General features: G+C 36.3%; 1 protein-coding gene and 2 non-coding genes across 8 annotated transcripts in view; all 3 read left to right on the top strand.

The window, feature by feature from the left end:
- The window catches only part of NAP1L4 (nucleosome assembly protein 1 like 4), a 30,003-nt gene that overhangs the window by 5,354 nt on the left and 8,200 nt on the right, over nt 1-16,449 (top strand). For 4 of the 6 annotated variants that reach the window (XM_049821322.1, XM_049821320.1, XM_049821324.1 and 1 more), the window contains 12 exons: nt 154-215; nt 1,760-1,859; nt 2,817-2,958; nt 3,063-3,149; nt 4,700-4,825; nt 5,592-5,663; nt 9,564-9,703; nt 11,689-11,834; nt 14,023-14,045; nt 14,698-14,817; nt 15,112-15,141; nt 16,380-16,436. In XM_049821322.1, the coding sequence (XP_049677279.1) occupies nt 154-215; nt 1,760-1,859; nt 2,817-2,958; nt 3,063-3,149; nt 4,700-4,825; nt 5,592-5,663; nt 9,564-9,703; nt 11,689-11,834; nt 14,023-14,045; nt 14,698-14,817; nt 15,112-15,141; nt 16,380-16,436 (1,105 nt within the window). Of the gene's footprint in view, nt 1-153; nt 216-1,759; nt 1,860-2,816; nt 2,959-3,062; nt 3,150-4,699; nt 4,826-5,591; nt 5,664-9,563; nt 9,704-11,688; nt 11,835-14,022; nt 14,046-14,697; nt 14,818-15,111; nt 15,142-16,358; nt 16,437-16,449 lie in introns of all 6 variants that reach the window. The other 2 variants (XR_007508588.1, XR_007508587.1) reach the window with 1 other exon arrangement.
- Nucleotides 3,370-3,497, top strand: LOC126047581 (small nucleolar RNA SNORA54). Its single transcript, XR_007508606.1, has one exon. It is a non-coding gene; the product is annotated as a small nucleolar RNA SNORA54 (small nucleolar RNA).
- Nucleotides 6,980-7,100, top strand: LOC126047582 (small nucleolar RNA SNORA54). The gene has a single exon (XR_007508607.1). It is a non-coding gene; the product is annotated as a small nucleolar RNA SNORA54 (small nucleolar RNA).

Raw genomic sequence — 16,449 nt, 5'->3', positions numbered from 1 at the left:
TGAAGACAGAAATACATGTCTTTTAGTGGCGTACTTGTTTACTACCGGACAAGTTTTATAAACACTGAAAATTCAGAATATTTTTGTTCTTAAATATTAACATTTTTGTAGTCTGATACCTTTTTTAATATGTTACATTTTCAATTCTTTTAGTAAAACAGAAGATACTGCTTCAGATTCTGTGGAGGCCGCTAAAAATGCAAGCGACAAAAAAGGTAAGAAAAACATAGTAGAAGGTAACATTACAAAGGTGGACTAAGCCTATTGCCTTGTGTATTGAAGCTTCTTTAGCTACAGTTCCAAAACCTTTAAAGTCAAAACTATGGATGTGTTCACTATTGAAAGCAAAGCTATGGTTTCTAAACTAACTGTCTGGTTGCTGATGTTTTCCATGTTTATTGCAGCCAAAAGCAAAAATAAAGACTGTATTTTTGTAACGGGGAAAGTATTTTTGCATATGTTGTGACTAGGATGCTTCACTATTGCGTGAAATAATGCACTAGACACTTGCAATAAGGCCTGTATAGACTAGTTTTTAACATGTAATCTTTATCAGCATAATTATTAAAATGAGCCGTGCTGTATGTATGCCAGTTCTTTACTGTCTTGTAGGAAAATGCATCTTTATGATAAGTCCTCTTTAGGTTTTTATTCTTCATTTGGAATGTCTACAGATAACTGCTGAATAATGCTTTTCAAATTAATACTTCTGTGTGTGAAAAAGCTACAGTTCTATTGTTATTAACCTGAATGCTCAAATTTGTAAGTTATAGTGAAATATGTTTCACATATGTGGTCACTGAATGTTCTTCAGGTCTCACTTTTTTTTTTAAGAAAGCCTTTGTGACTGGCAATTGGAAATTGCATATAAACTGGTAGACACCATTGAATAATTCTTACAGTCAAGTTGGATTAAGAAAAAACAAACCAAAAAAAAACCCCAAACAAACAACAAAACCAAACGGTACACAAACCCACCTATATAAAAGCTTCATCAATTTAGTGTGTGCTATGCAATTTATTTTTTTAATGTCTCGGGAGAAGAGCAGTGAGAAAGAATGGAAGGATTTGAAAAGCAAATGTCTTCCCACTATCACCACCTGTGCAGTTATTAGTAAGGATTTTTAACTCCTAGCCAGAAGCATTTTAGATCTGACCTCCTGTAAAAATAGTCTTCTCTGAACTGTTGTGAAGACTGTTTGAGGAGTGTTACAGATTGTAAAAGTATCTTGATGTAAAAAATCAGTAGCTGTCAAGGAAATGGTCACAATGCTATGCTATGCTGCTTTGTTGTACAGTACACAAAGATTTCATCAGTCTTTTTCAGGAGTCAGACTAACTGGAAAACACTTTTAAAAATGTCTTGGAAGTATAATTCAGTGGTTCTTCTCTTGCAAATTTATATGTGTCTTATAAGCTACCACTAATATAGAGGGAGGATAGAGAAACTCCTGTTTTGCACTTTCCTACATAAAAGGGAAGACAGGAAATTTGCTTATGTCATCAATGTACTACTTGCTTCTAAAAGCAAAGATTTTATATATTTGCAAAGAGAAATGTGCATTTTCTATTATTAACCAATTTTACCTTCTGAATTCTAGTACTGAAGTAGTTTTGCTTGAGTTACTAGTTTACTATAGTGGTGCTGTTTGAGATCTGGAAAATAGTGTTTTTACTGTGACTGCTGAGACACACAGTATGACAAAAGCACTAGAAATATATTCAAATGTGTTTTAAAAGTGGTTTTCTGTCCTCATAGAAAAACTAGCAGACCAAGTGATGCAAAATCCGCAGGTCCTGGCAGCTCTACAGGAACGTCTTGACAACACAGCGCTTACTCCTTCAAGTTACATTGAAACGTAAGTACAGGGTGTAATGAAATTCTTGAAAGACTGAAAGCATAATAGAATGTTATTACTGTATAATTAAGGTAGGAAATTAGAACAAATGATTCACTAAGAAAAATGGTTGACTTAAACCATGATTCATAGTGGCCTACTTCTGGAAGGGAGAGTCAAGTTTAAGTTTACTTACACAAAATTGCAAACAAAATTGTCCAGTTCAATATTTTCCTTGGCCAGTATTATTATTTTGGTTAGAAATGACTGCCTTCCCCTCCCCGTTGTTTCCCTCCCTGACCCTTATTCTGTCAGGGCATATGCTGCATTGATTGATGACTTCTATAAGATTGCTGTCCAGGATGTAGTGGAAAGTTCAGGATCTGTAAATCCCTAGTTTGAAGCTTAGTTTTATATTAACCGTAGAGTAGACTTAAACTTTAAAATTTTGCCTTTACTACATACTTGTGCCTTTTTTTTTTTTTTTTTTTACTTGACTGGCAATAGCTGGTAGATCTCTTATTTAAAAAAAAAATAAAATTCTTTTTACTTGACTATATATAAATGCTTACCTTAAGTAATTTAAAGTACAGATAGGCAATGTGTACTTTTCTGAATATGACCCATGAATCAAAACTTTCCCCTGTAGAATGCACAGTTCTTATTTTTCATAGATGGATCAGCACAACTCTAGTCTCAAAGTTTAGGTGTAAACAGAGGTATTAACTTCAGATCTCTGAACTACAAAGGGAGGGTGATGGCCCCAGGGAATGGAACAGAAGATAACACCTTTGAGAACAACTTGAGTAGGAGGGGATTCTTTCAGCTTTTTGAAATAGGTTTTGAAGAAATATGTGTTTGACACAAGCCTTTTATTTAAAAATCGCATTTAGTTGTAAACAGCCTATTCCATAGTGATGAAGATAAATAACGCTGAGGCAACTAACTTTTAACCTTAAAGAATTGTTTGTTTTTTAGTTTACCAAAAGCAGTGAAAAGAAGAATTGATGCCTTGAAACAGCTCCAGGTGAAATGTGCCCATATAGAAGCTAAGTTCTATGAAGAAGTACATGATTTAGAGAGAAAATACGCAGCACTCTATCAACCCCTTTTTGATAAGGTGGGAAGACTATGTATATAATCTTTGTCTCCTAGCTGAGTCAATTCTGTTTGCATATGTGCAATTTTACATCTTCAATTATATTCTTGATTTTTCTAACACAGAGAAGAGAGTTTATAAATGGGGAAGCTGAACCCACAGATGCAGAGTCAGAATGGCACAGTGAAAATGAGGAAGAAGAAAAACTAGCTGTGAGTACAAGCTTGGTAATGAACTATAGATACATCGGATTTTCAGAATTAATTCCTGTACAGTGTTTTCCATTGAAAGACTAATCTTTTGGAAATAAAGGTTTTATAAGTAATGTGCTCTTGTGATGAATACACTGTTATGTCCAGTGAAAGCTTTTAAACTTTTAGTTTTGCTTCTTTTCAAGTTTGTAACTTGAGTGAATTGAAGAGTTGCCTTTGTTTGCACTGTTCGTAACCTGTTAACAGTATCTTTCTGATAATGGGTTCCATTCCAGTGCTACATGATACCCCAAGATAATAGAAGGCTGGCTGTTTGTCTGCCTGTCCCCTTTATTTTGGGGGACATGATTAGCTTTAATTTCCATAAATACAGATCAGACACGTGTCACCTAGTCATAAAATAGAATTAACCTAATAAAACGTGTGCTGGCTAGTAGATTCCTACTTGTCTATCGAGTAGGAGCTATCGAGATTTATGAGGGATAATATAATCTGTAGGCTGCCGTTTAGTCTTATCATTTTTGGAGACACATACTCGTGGCTTGCTGCTTTTTCTCAGAGAAGCAACCTACTTAGATTCTGTCAGGTTTTCTTTGCACTTTTTTCTTGGCCCATTTTCCTTCAGTTTCCTTTGGACACTGTTCTGTATACAAAGCTAATTGTTGTCCTTGTTTTTACTGATCTCATGAGATTTAGCATGACACGGTACTCCATGTGCATAAGCAAAAAAAGGTTTCTTAGGCTTTGTGTAAATACAGCATTGACAGGCCATATTCAGTGCAATTATAAGATCAGAAACATGTCTAGATAGCATGTAACTGCTGCTTCATATTCTTGGCTAGTCATAATCCAAGTAGCTGCTGTTCAGAAGATCTTATACATTTGCTGCTATCTAGTGGTGTAAAAGGAAAGATGCAATACAACTAATTCAGACTGTGAATTTCCTGTTTTGGGCGGATGGAAAAGTGACTTAGTTATTCTTTTTTGTAACATTGGACATCAGTTATGTATAGGGAATTTTGTATCACAGAAGATTAATAATTGAAGACGGTGTAATAATGAAAAATAACCATGAAAACCAGCTTTACCACGTGTTCTGCAAAATTAGGAAGCTAAAACAGTATTTCAGAGGGCAAAGTTAGATTTTACATTTCTAGATGAAACGCTCTAAATGGCATATGAAGCCTCAGGAGTGAGATGGATATAAATGTATTTATATTTTTTTCCTGTTGGTAGAAAGATAGAAATGTGTTTTAATTATTTCTGTTTGTCAAGTCAGTGAAACTGTCACTAGGTCTATTTAGTCTTAGTACAGAAGAATTCCCAATGATTTGAAAGTAAATCTGAATTTAATGTATATATGTTTAGTTATGTAAATGAACCTTGTGTCTCTTAACTTCATTTACAGAGAAAAAAACAGTGTAAATTTAAAATGTTCCTTTAAACACAGCTTCAGAGATGGCAAATATTTTGTACATCTACCTCTGTTTATTAAATATGTTAAGAAGTCGCAATTTCATTTCTTAAATGTTCCTGTATTTGTTTCACAGGGAGACCTGAAAAATGTGGTGGTAATAGAAGAAAAAGCAGAAGCAGCAGAGACAAATGTCAAAGGAATTCCAGACTTCTGGTTTACTATCTTTAGGAACGTAGATATGCTAAGTGAATTAGTACAGGTAAGTTTCTCCTCTGAAAATAATAACTTCTGACATATGATGAATGAATTGCTACTTTTTCCAGTTAATAGTGAGTGCTTGTGGAATGTGTGTGAGAGACCAAAACTTTGAGTCTTCAGAATCCCTAATATGATTCCTGAAGATGCTCGAAAGGCTAACGATGGACAAGCAGAACAGCTGACCCAAACTGCTAAACACTATGTGGATTGTTTAAGACATGATCTTGTAACAATAGTTGTAGATACTAAAATGTAAGTTTGTGCTGCTTACAACAGCTGTTTCCTCTGTAATTTTGTTAATTTAGTCCATAAAGGATTATTTTTGCAAGGATATTATGGGCATACCCATGGATTGGTTGAATTTGTGTTAAATAGCTTATGTAGTTTTGCCCTCAGTTATATTAATTGCTTTTAATGCTGTTAAGGAAGAATTCCCTGAAGCATATCTTTCTCTGAATCTCACCAGCAATAAATATTCTGAATGAAGTTACTTTATTTTCAGTAATGTTCATGCAGCCTAGCATGGTAGCAGCTTTATTACTGAAGATGAGGCCTAATGATTGAGAATTTGGCATGTGCTATTTGCAACTCTGATTAAGAAATTTGGATCCGAATCTGAACTTTAGCTGAAATTGTTGTATAATTACAAAGGTTGGCTCTTTCTTAAGAAGAGGTTGGACAGACAAGCTAGGTTAAAATTTTGTTCTTTTAAATATTGCCTGCTGAGTGGGAATTTCTTTTTTATTTTTTTTTATTTTTCTTCCTAGGAATACGATGAACCAATCTTGAAACATCTGCAGGATATAAAAGTTAAGTTTTCTGAACCTGGACAGCCAATGGTGAGTTTTCTCTGATTGTTTCTTGTGAGGATTAGAGAAAGGAAGTGAACGGCATTTCAAAATTTTCATTCCGCTCTTTTTGGCTGGAATGTGTGTGTGTGGTTTCTTTCTAGGCTAATATTTTCACGCTTTGCCCTTTACAGATTTATCTTCAGCTTTCCTGACACTTTGCTCTTTCATCCTTAGCCTGGACATCTCTGACTTCATTGTAGTTTCTACATTAAAATTCTGGCTCAATTCTGTCTAGTATTCACTTTCTTTTTTTTCCCTCAAATTCCGAATTAGCTACTCTTACTAATAAAGTTGCATGTCTGCTTTTGGTTTGAAAGTGAATTGTGGAAAGAATTCTGGGTGCTACCTACTATATTGAATATTTCATCAAAAGAAGAGATGTGACTTAGTAATATTAATCAAAAACAGTGATGATGGGTACTGTGCCTATTGAAAAGGATAGAAAAATTTATTAGATGGTCTTTTAAAAGTGTAGCTAATGTGTAATTTTTAAAGTACAACTTTGCCTTTTTTTGGAAATTATTTTCTTGTGTAGGTTCGGTGTACAGAAACAGTTACTGTGTTTGTCAAACAGAAGTTGTTCTATTGCTTATTTAATTCATGCAGATTGTACTTATTCCTTGAACTCTTTTTGAGGGGGAGGCAGGGAAAGGGATGCAATTTGAGCCTACGCATCCTTTCTTTAAACTTAATTCTTGTGGCTTTTTCCTTGCATTTAGTTTTTTGTTTTGTCTTATGGAGTTATAGTCTTCTAACAAAGTCTAAAATAAATGCAAGAAAAGCTTCATTGAAAAAACTACGTAAGAAAGATGGAAGGACTTTCTCAAAATACCTTTTAAAGACTAATAACATCTGAAGCAAAGTTGTTTGTGGTTTTTTTGTTTGTGTGTTGTTTTTTGTTTTGGGTTTTTTTTTGTTGTTGTTGGGTTGTTTGGGTTTTGTTTTGTTTTCTTTTCTTTTAGTCCTCATTGTCTTTCTCCTATTAGTACCAAAACACTTAAGCTGGTAATAGCCAAGGCAGGTAGTGCAAAACAGAGGAAAATGGGAATTAAATTCCTAAATATTGCTAGGGCTGAAGGAGAGGATATGAGTTTTATGAAGAAAATGAATTGTTTAAGAACAAAGTAAAATATTCCAGGAAGTTGGTTGTTTTTATCTTGAAAGCATATCTATTCGGTGGCATTTGGATGATTTGGGAACAGTTGGTTTTGCCTACAGCATTTTTGTGTTCTCATTCAGCTTTGTTTTACAGTACCTTAAGTCGAAGAGAACTGCTCTTAAAACATTAGTAGGTTTATCTTGTCTTGCCCTGTTCGTAACCCCTTGACAGCATATTTCTGTGAATAGGTTCTATTCCAGTACTACATGAAATCCAATAATGGAAGGCTGACAAATTCCATGACCCTTCTGTATTTGGAGACAAAAGGATGCATTCCTAACTACTTAACTGAAACCAGTTATCCAGTTGTGTGCAACTGTCTTGTCTGAAATCTCTGGCTATTGACAATTGGTGCAGCAGTAGTAGCTTTGTACTGTAAAAGTTCACATAACCAATGTGTAATAAATACACTAATTCTGCTGGGTTTTAGGTTTTGCCAGTAAAAGAAATATGTGATTAAGAGTTTTCTGATGTACCATTGACCCAAAGTGATTAACTGTAGATACGGTCCTCCAAAAGTAGATTTGCCTGGCTACAGTCATAGTGCTTCAAAGTCCTGTTTGCTGTAGCCTGTATATGTAAACTTCTGTCTGCATGAAGCATAAGTGATTCCCTTACTGTTTGCTTTTATTTATTTATAATCAGATGAATAAACTTGCATATGTTTGTATAAATAGAATTTCTACTTGTATATCTATTTGGACATGAGGATACTGAGCTAGCATATTCAGACTTGGATGATGCATCTGGGTATAACTTAAGTAGCTTAAAATAAGGAAGTTCTCTTTTTTGAACTTCATGAGAACATCTCATACTACAGGAAATATCTAGAAATACATGCTACAAAGGTAAGCTGATATCCAAAGCAAAGATGTCCAAATACAGACTACTGGAAAGATTATTACAACACTTCAAATAGTATGTGAAACTTGAAGCTGCTTCTTATTGTCTCTTAATTAGCAGGTATAGAATGAAAAACTGAAATGCAGTGTCTGCAGATACTTTTGTCTTGCTAGTCCTTGGGATCCTGCATGCTAAGTAGTGCTACTGGTTACCTTTTTATAAACCCAGTGATGGTTTGTGGGATTATTTGGGTACAAGTATTAGTCACTGGTAGTGCATAAGCTAAGTTTGTACTCTTGCCCTGAGCATGTTTGCCAGAGAGAGATTTGCCTTAGCTGAAGACACCCTCCAAACCATACTAGCTGTCTTGAATTGCTTTAAAATGGAAGTAAAGCTGAAATAGGCTATGTGAAGCCAACACTGATATTCCAGTGCATACCTGGTTCCCAGTGGCTTCCTTTTCTTAAACTGTGAGCATGTGAGTTGGGAAGGCTGCTGTTGCCACCAGTCTCCATCACTCCTTGACCACTGTCTTTCCAGATTTCAGTGATGTGAGGAGATTCATGGGGTCTTAGACTAAGGGGCCTTTGGGAGATGAGTGAGGGATAAATATCTTTGAACAGGCTGTTGCTCTAGAGTTACTTATCCTGTCTGCACACGGTGGGCCTTCAAAAATAGGGGATGGCAAGGCAGACTTGAGTGATAACTGTCCATTTTCTGGCCTGAGTCTGAAGAGTGCCTGGGGAAGTGTATTCAAAGCAGTTTTTGGCAGTTACTTGTTTTGTATGTGCACTAGGTCTAGTTCTTGTGGCATATTGCTGGGGGAGTAAATAAAATATTTGAGGTAACTGTTACGCATGCTGTGCCTGTGCAGTAGGTATTGGTAGTGTTGGGAGTTTTGACTTTGAACCCTTTTGTGTTGTTGAATTGATCTGCAGACCTTTTCCCCATTCAGGTAACTAAAGCAATGCTGCTGAAAACCTTTATTGTTTCCCCTGTTACGAGGCAGTTTGAGTTTTGTTTTACTTTTAAACAGTTCATAGTTGATCCTGAGTGCAAAGTGGGCATATATAGCATTGTGCAAGCAGTTTTGAAAGCTTTACAGGTTTGAAAATTGATGCATTGTGTATGCTGCAGTTTTCAATAACTGGAGCCTTTTGTTCTCAATGTAAGAAACTGAATTTCTGCAAACAATTTTCACGTGCCACAGGAGGCTCAAACATACGCAGAAACACCTGCTTCAGGCTGTAACCTGTTAAGACATGTATAATTTTAGGCTTCAGTTTATGAAGCCAGTGTTCTTTTGCGGGATTTGCTATTATCAAATAGAAAAAATCCCTCTGGTTTGTGGTGGAGCGCACTGTTTAAATACAGACTCCTGCAGTCTAAAATTTCTTTAATTAGAAATAAAGTCTGTTTCAGTCATTAAGATCATGACATTGAATAGTCAGAGTGTAAGGGAGTAACAGAACCTGGTGGTGTTACTCTGATGTTAGAATGAATTCAGAATAACAACTTTATCATCCCTAGTCAAAGGATGATGACTAGGCTTCCACAGAAATTGAAAGCAAGGCTTTTCTCAGAGTACTTATTTCTAAGGTTGCTTTTAAGACAGCAGTTCTGTATGTAAAGGTGAATGAAATGTAGTAATTACCTGATTATAATTTGAATATTAATACTAGCCAGGGTTGTTCTAGCTTCCTGTATGTTCAGGATTGGTTGACATTCTTAATTTTCTGCTTCTGCTGTAGTTTGAAAGATATGTTTGCCATCATATTCTTATTTTTTCCTGTATTCAGAGTTTGATTAGTGGTAATTCTGCTGATGCACTATTTCAAATATAAAAATCAGTGGTAACATAAAATTATAATGGAACTTTCTTCCAGTCTTTCTCATTAGAGTTCCACTTTGGGCCCAATGACTACTTTTCTAATTCAGTCCTGACAAAAACATACAAGATGAAGTCGGAACCGGACAAGACAGATCCCTTTTCATTTGAAGGACCTGAAATAGTTGATTGTGAGGGGTAAGGAAAACTTGAAATTTGAAAAACCTTCAGAAGTAATAGTCTGTATTTTTCAGATGCTGTTTTCTCTTGCTGTGATAATGATTAATGAAGATAAAATAAAGCTTTTGCTGACTTAAAAACTAGGAATGTTTGTAGGAAGGAAGATGATGATCTTAGTCTCAGCATGTAGAAGTAACAGATACATAGATACAGATATATTTTAACATAGTGTGCACCTTTCAAATTTAACAGATTACTAATGAGATCCCAAGCCTTTTATTTCCAGATAACTGGGTAAATTCATTTTAGTCATTACATTTCATAGGCCTCCATCCTTTGTCTGATGAGTAGCCTTAGACTCTCTTGGGGTCTTGCTCATCTCATCAGCAATTTTTATTCCAGCAGTACTTCTGAATCTGGCAGGAATTGTTCATACGTATGATCTGTTCTTTTAGCCAGTTTTGAGGCTAGAATATACTGGCCATGCAGTTTTGGTTCTGGCAATTGTGGCTAATGCAGCAACTTTTTTTGGCAAAATGTCTTCAGAAACTGACTGTGGGATGGTGAATTCTCATCTCTGTTCTGGAAGTCTAGTGAGTTGGACACCACGTTAGAGTTTTTCTTTGGGTAAAAGAGCATTCTGTCTAACCTAAGCCTTTCTCTTCCCATCAGTGATCTCTGCTCTATAACCGTTGTTCAGTGCTACACCAGAGCAGAGCTGACACAACTGAAAAATGTTTTAATACCTTATTTTTCTTAGCTTCCTTGGTGTTTTTTCTGTTGTGGTCGTGTCTGCCCCGCAATGCCCCCCACCTTCAAGGATGTGTTTTTGGGTTTTGGTGGGAGGGTTTTTTTGTGTGTGTGGTTTGGTGTTGTTTTGGTTTGGTTTTTTTGAACTAACACTTCAGAAATGCCAAATAGTTGCTTTCTTGAAAGCACCCTGATGACCTCAAAACCTTTTGGCTTTTAGTGCTATGTGTTGGCTTTTGAATGGAGTATTTACCTGCAGTGAGGTAAAAGGTCTACTTGCATGTTTAGTGAAAGTTGTGCCTAAGTAAAATGCTAGTCCATTTTGAAGAAAACTTTAGTTAATTACAGCAAAATGTTTTCCATTTGAGTCTTATGGAGGAATCCCTTTCTAAAATTGCTGGTATATCATTAACTTTGCTTTCAGTTCATGTTTCCTGAATAAGGTTATAGATAGTGGAATAAGTAGAGCAGGAAAATATTTCTGTGGCTTTTTGCACAGGTTATCTGTAAAACTGTTGACTTTGACCATTTATCTATAGGACAGGCTATTCTGAGGCACTTAAGGGTTACTGTGACACCATTATTTCCTCTAGAAGAGAACTGTCTGTGTTTACCACTCATTCTTTGCCATCTGCAGTTTTGGATAAAACTGTAGGTGGATGGAGGGAGACTTGTAACTGAGATAAAAGCGTATGTTTGCACAGTAGCAGAAAGGTACTAAAAAGTAACCTCTTCCTAGCTTACTGTTCTTGACTGCCAAGTCAGTCTGAGCACTGCTCTTTGGAGAACTAAAACGTGCCTCTCCTTGGCTACTCTGTGCATTTATTTTTAGGGTAAATGGACACTGCCTTGGCCTGTAGTGAGAGGACATAACATACTGTTTTCTATTGGCTCTACTGTTGAGATTTTTCTGGAATAGCTTAATCATGTCCTTAGTTACAAAACTCCAGTAGTTGGGGCAAAGAGGTATTAAAGTATAGGTGGGGTGGGGGCAGTGATTATTCTGCAAAGACAAACTATTTAGCTTTTTCATTTAGGGAAATATTTGTTATGTCAACATACACAGTCTCTAGTGCTATGATGCATCTGCTTGACATCTTGTCAAGTAGATTCAGTTGCTGGTGTGTGTAACACTAGCTTTATCTAGAGAATGTTACACCATCTTTGCCTTGAAGTTTGTTGCTGTAATGCTCAGTTCCTTATTTTCATTGATGTCTTGTGTTAAAATGCTGTTTCCCACATGTTGTCTCTAGGTGTACTATTGACTGGAAGAAAGGAAAAAATGTTACAGTTAAAACAATCAAGAAAAAACAGAAACACAAGGGTCGAGGCACAGTTCGGACAATTACTAAACAAGTACCTAATGATTCTTTTTTTAACTTCTTCAGCCCAATAAAGGGTAAGCTTGGAAATCGAGAATTTAGGATTCTTAAAATATGCAGTGTTTTATTTATTTGTGTTTGTATTCATACAGCTTAAACCTACAAACTATTTATGCTGCTGCATTGTATACTTTCTTGTTACTAGAAGATGGCAAACTGCAGCCCATCCAAACAGATAATTTCGTTCTGATGTTACTCTGTAGCATTTGGCCATTAGGTGTGCTGTGTAAACAGGATTCATAGTACAGAAAGTGTCTCATGTAGAATCTCCTAAAGAAGTTGACTTGTTTTACCACAGGATGGCTCCATGCATCAATTTGAGGTTTTTAACATGCCAAAGAAATCTCTTCAAGTGTTGGCCAAGTGAAACCAATATGCTAGAACTTAAACCTTTGTTTTAAGTGACAGAACTTCCTGTGGTTTCTTCTGTGATTAATTAGTGATCCCTAATGCTCCATACATACCTTCCTAATTTTCCTAGTGTCGTGGTTTAACCCCATCTGGCAACTAAGCATCACACAGCCGCTCGCTCACTTCCCCCTGGTGGGATGGGCAAGAGACTCAGAAGAGAGTAAAAGTGAGAAAAGTTGGGTTGAGTGAGATAAAGACAGTTTAATAAGTAAAGCAAAAGCTGTGCACGCAAGCAAAGCAAAACAAGGAATTTGTTCACCACTTCCCATCGGCAGGCAGGTGTTCAGCCATGCGCAGGAAAGCAGGGCTCCACACGTTAACGGTGACTTGGGAAGACAAACACCATAACTCTGAACATCCCTCCCTTCTTCCTCCAGCTTTATATGCTGAGCATGACATCATATGGTCTGGGATATCCCTTGGGTCAGTTGAGGTCAGCTGTCCTAGCTGTGTCCCTTCCCAACTTCTTGTGCCCCTCCAGCCTTCTTGCTGGCTGGGCATGAGAAGCTGAGAAATCCTTGACTTAGTTGTTGCTAAGTAGTGTTTACACTAAAACCATCAGTGTGTTATCAACATTATTCTCATACTAAATCTAAAACATAACACTATACCAGCTACTAGGAAGAAAATTAACTCTATCCCAGCCAAAACCGGGACACCTAGTTATCTAATGTTAGATGCGTACTCACATATTTAAAACAATTTAGATGGATTCCAAAAACGTTATTTCTTCTTGATACATGTCCTGTTGTACTTTTTCAAACATGGATGGAAGCAGTTTACTTTGTGGACTTGAGATGTACTGAACAAAATGGACATTAGTTCTTGATTCAGTCGTGGGCTATTATGAACTACCTGTCCCTTCTAAATACCACTGCAAATCCCCATGTACATGGGGATAAGAAACAAGTGATAAGTATTTCCAAAGTTAAGAGGTTTTTTTGGTACAGAAGTGTCCTTTAACATAAAAACTTTTTTTTGTGTGTGTGTTATAAGTAGTTGCTGCTTTCAGAAAGGAATGGAGATCTGTTTGCCTCATGATAGTTTTGTATTTTTTTTAAAAATACTTAAAGGACGTACTCTGGAGGTAACTGTATAAGAAAGATAAGACTGTGGCATCTGCTGGCAGCTGATACTGCATTTTCAACTTGGGAACAGACTGAGCCAAATATCACTTTCACAGCAGGATCACAGTACCATGGCACTTGAGTAGAGGAGGGAAATCTGGGTTGTTTGGGTTTTCTGTGGTTGGGGATTTTTTTGTTTGTTTGTTTGTTTTTTAAACAAACCCCACCCTGTTCCTTACCAGTTACAGTACCGGGCCGCCTCTTGACAATACTTTGCAAATTCATGAGAAAATGTTAATCTGTTTGGTAGCATGTGTATGGGGAGAGGAGAGGGTTTGTAGTGCTCTAGCAAAATGAAGTTACTGTAATTACAGCATTAATACAGAAACAAAATGTGTTGCTCTTTGAGAGAAGTGTGATCTGCATGCCTTCTGAACCCATCTTTGTAGAAAGAATATTTCCTGTGCAAAAATCTTTGACGTCAAAATGGCAGCTTTGATGCTGTTATTGCAGTACATGAAATTCTTGCAAGTGCAATTTCTGTGGGTTTAATTTAGGATGAACCTGAATTGTCTTCAGAGGTTTAATAGTTAGCTTCTGAAGACTTTTATAACGCCGGTGTTTTCTGGTATGAGAAGGTCTTTATGCTGTGTTTTGTCATCTTAAATATTGAGGTGGGCTAGACTGTGCAAACTTTTCTTAAATTTACTGTCTTTTCTTTTTGCAGTATCTGGTGATGGAGAGTCATTGGTAAGTTTACATTTCTGAAATTGATGATTGCGCTCTGCTTTATCTTTTTTGCTAAACATCTCTATAGTGAGTGACTATTTGGGTTATTTTATTAAGTACTGTGTATTTTTATCGTTATTTTTGCTTTTGCCAAAGCTGAGTTTCATCTTGAGGAAATGAAAGATACTGTTGACTTGTCCAAGTAATCCATTGACATTTTGCTGTTGCATGTCTTGGTGATCCAATGCATCTATAATGATCACTGTTGGGAAGAGGTCATTATTTTCTCTAGCCACTCAGCACTACTGCATGGCTGGTATCTGATTTTTTAAAAAAATCAATCTGAAGCATTCTGAACAATTCTGTAACATCAGGTGTCAGAACCAGCGAAGTCTATGTGAGCCTTTTTAATAGAAGGTGTTTCCGCAGGCCAGTAGCCTGTATGTAGAAAGTAGGAAACTTTAAAAATAAATCTCAATTCTGCAAATCTGCATTTAGACTTGCAATATTCCTTTTATTGTTACAAAGTTAAGTATACTGAAAGTACATGACCTGAACGTTGATGTTGATGACAGTGTGATGTTTCTCAAAACTATAACTTTGAAATACTTTTGTTTGCTCCTCATAGCACGTCACATTTTTAGTAGAAAAATCAAACTGTCTTGCTTTACAGGATGAAGATTCAGAGTTTACTTTAGCAGCAGATTTTGAAATCGGACACTTCTTCCGTGAAAGGATAGTCCCTCGTGCTGTGCTTTATTTCACTGGGGAAGCTATAGAGGATGATGATAACGTATGTATGCTATCAGCATTTTGTTTATTAGTCAACCTGTAGATAGAAACATTCTCCTCCTCTTCTGATTAGACTAGTATGTAGTATTAATTACATGAGAATAGCAAAAAACCTGAAGAGGTTCCTGTTCCTTAGAAATAGGAAAAAATCATTCAACTTGCTGTGAGTTGTTAATCTTTGCTTCTGGAAGGGGCTTCGTTTCAGTTACTGTGTTTGAATATGCTAGATCTATTATTGCATAAGATTTTGTGCAATTATTAGCAGAGCTAATAAAACCTTGGGTTTGTTTTTCAGTTTGAAGAAGGTGAAGAAGGTGAAGAGGAGGTGAGATGCGTACTGTATCTTTTATAGATAACTAATTACCTGCTGTGTTCCAGTTCCACAAATAGTCCTATATGGAGCAGAAAATAGTTGTTCATAAATGCTCTTGTGTATGATACTTCTTTCCAAAAGAGGTCAGCATTCCCGACTTAAAAAAAATCTATGGCTGTTCTTTCTCATCATAGAAGTACTTTCTGCAAGAACATTTATCCAGTTTTTTTCTAGTATTTTGAAAGCTGCTTTCTGACATGAGTCAGAAATTAAAATCAAGCTGTTTTTTTGAGTGCTGCATGATAAGAACCTTCAGTCTTATTTTTAAGTATCTGTTACTTAGGCAGTAGTGGAATTCAGCTGTGAGCTTGAGGGCTTGCTAAATGTAAAGTAAAAAAGGAAGATTGTGCAACTGCTCAGGATAAAGGCTTAATTTAGGCTGGAATTTCTAGTATGCCAAGAGCTCTGGTCCGTTTACAGTAGTGTTGTATGAATACAAACATACTGTGAAAGGCTTTGCACAAAACCACTAAATGATACCACACTTAAATGAAGTAATATCCTTTACAGGTAATTACATTCTTATTTTACTGCTTTTGCTGTGGTGTTCCTGCTAATTGGTTAAAGGTACATACCTGACTATCATCAAGTTCACTACAGTAGAGTACATCAGAAGTTATCAAGCTGGTGGTCTAATGTGAGCTGATAGTCTTCAGCGATGCAGACTTCTGGGCTTAGGCTGTTGAGTGACTAAACGCTTTCTTATTTTTCTTTAAGCTGGGTCTTGATAGAATTGTACGTGTATTTTTAATCTGTCTCCAGGGCCAGATGTTACTACTTGGATGTAGGCAGGTGTACAACAGAGTGCGAAAATACCGCAAAATCCTGTGCGGGAATACATAGCCTGTCCACAGTAATCCAAATAAACAGAGACTGTTTGGAAGGACGTCAAAATGAAAAACAAAATTAGACGTATATACTTACTTTCAGAACTGTAAAATTCCAAATAACATGTTGGATGGAAGTTAAAAAATGCCTGAGAGACTGCAGCAACTTATGTAGGAAGGTTGCCTTAAGCCATGCTGAAATCTGTGTTTTAAATCTTTTAAAGATTTTGCTTTAAGATTTTGAAGATGCTTAATTCTTTTAAGTCAACCCAGATAACTTGCTATTTTGTTTTTTCTCCATTACTAAAAGTTGCACTTTTAACCTATTTTAATTTCTGTTAGTTTATCTCTATTTTGTCATAGGAGTTGGAGGGGGAAGAGGAGGGAGAAGAAGAGGAAGATGCAGAGAGTGATCCTAAGGTAAGGGTTTTTG

Source organism: Accipiter gentilis, chromosome 17 (genome assembly GCF_929443795.1).
Source record: "Accipiter gentilis chromosome 17, bAccGen1.1, whole genome shotgun sequence".
In the NCBI taxonomy this organism is placed as follows: Eukaryota; Metazoa; Chordata; class Aves; order Accipitriformes; family Accipitridae; genus Astur; species Astur gentilis.
The sequence above is the reverse complement of the archived record's forward strand: the minus strand, read 5'-3'. Positions and strand labels throughout refer to the sequence as shown.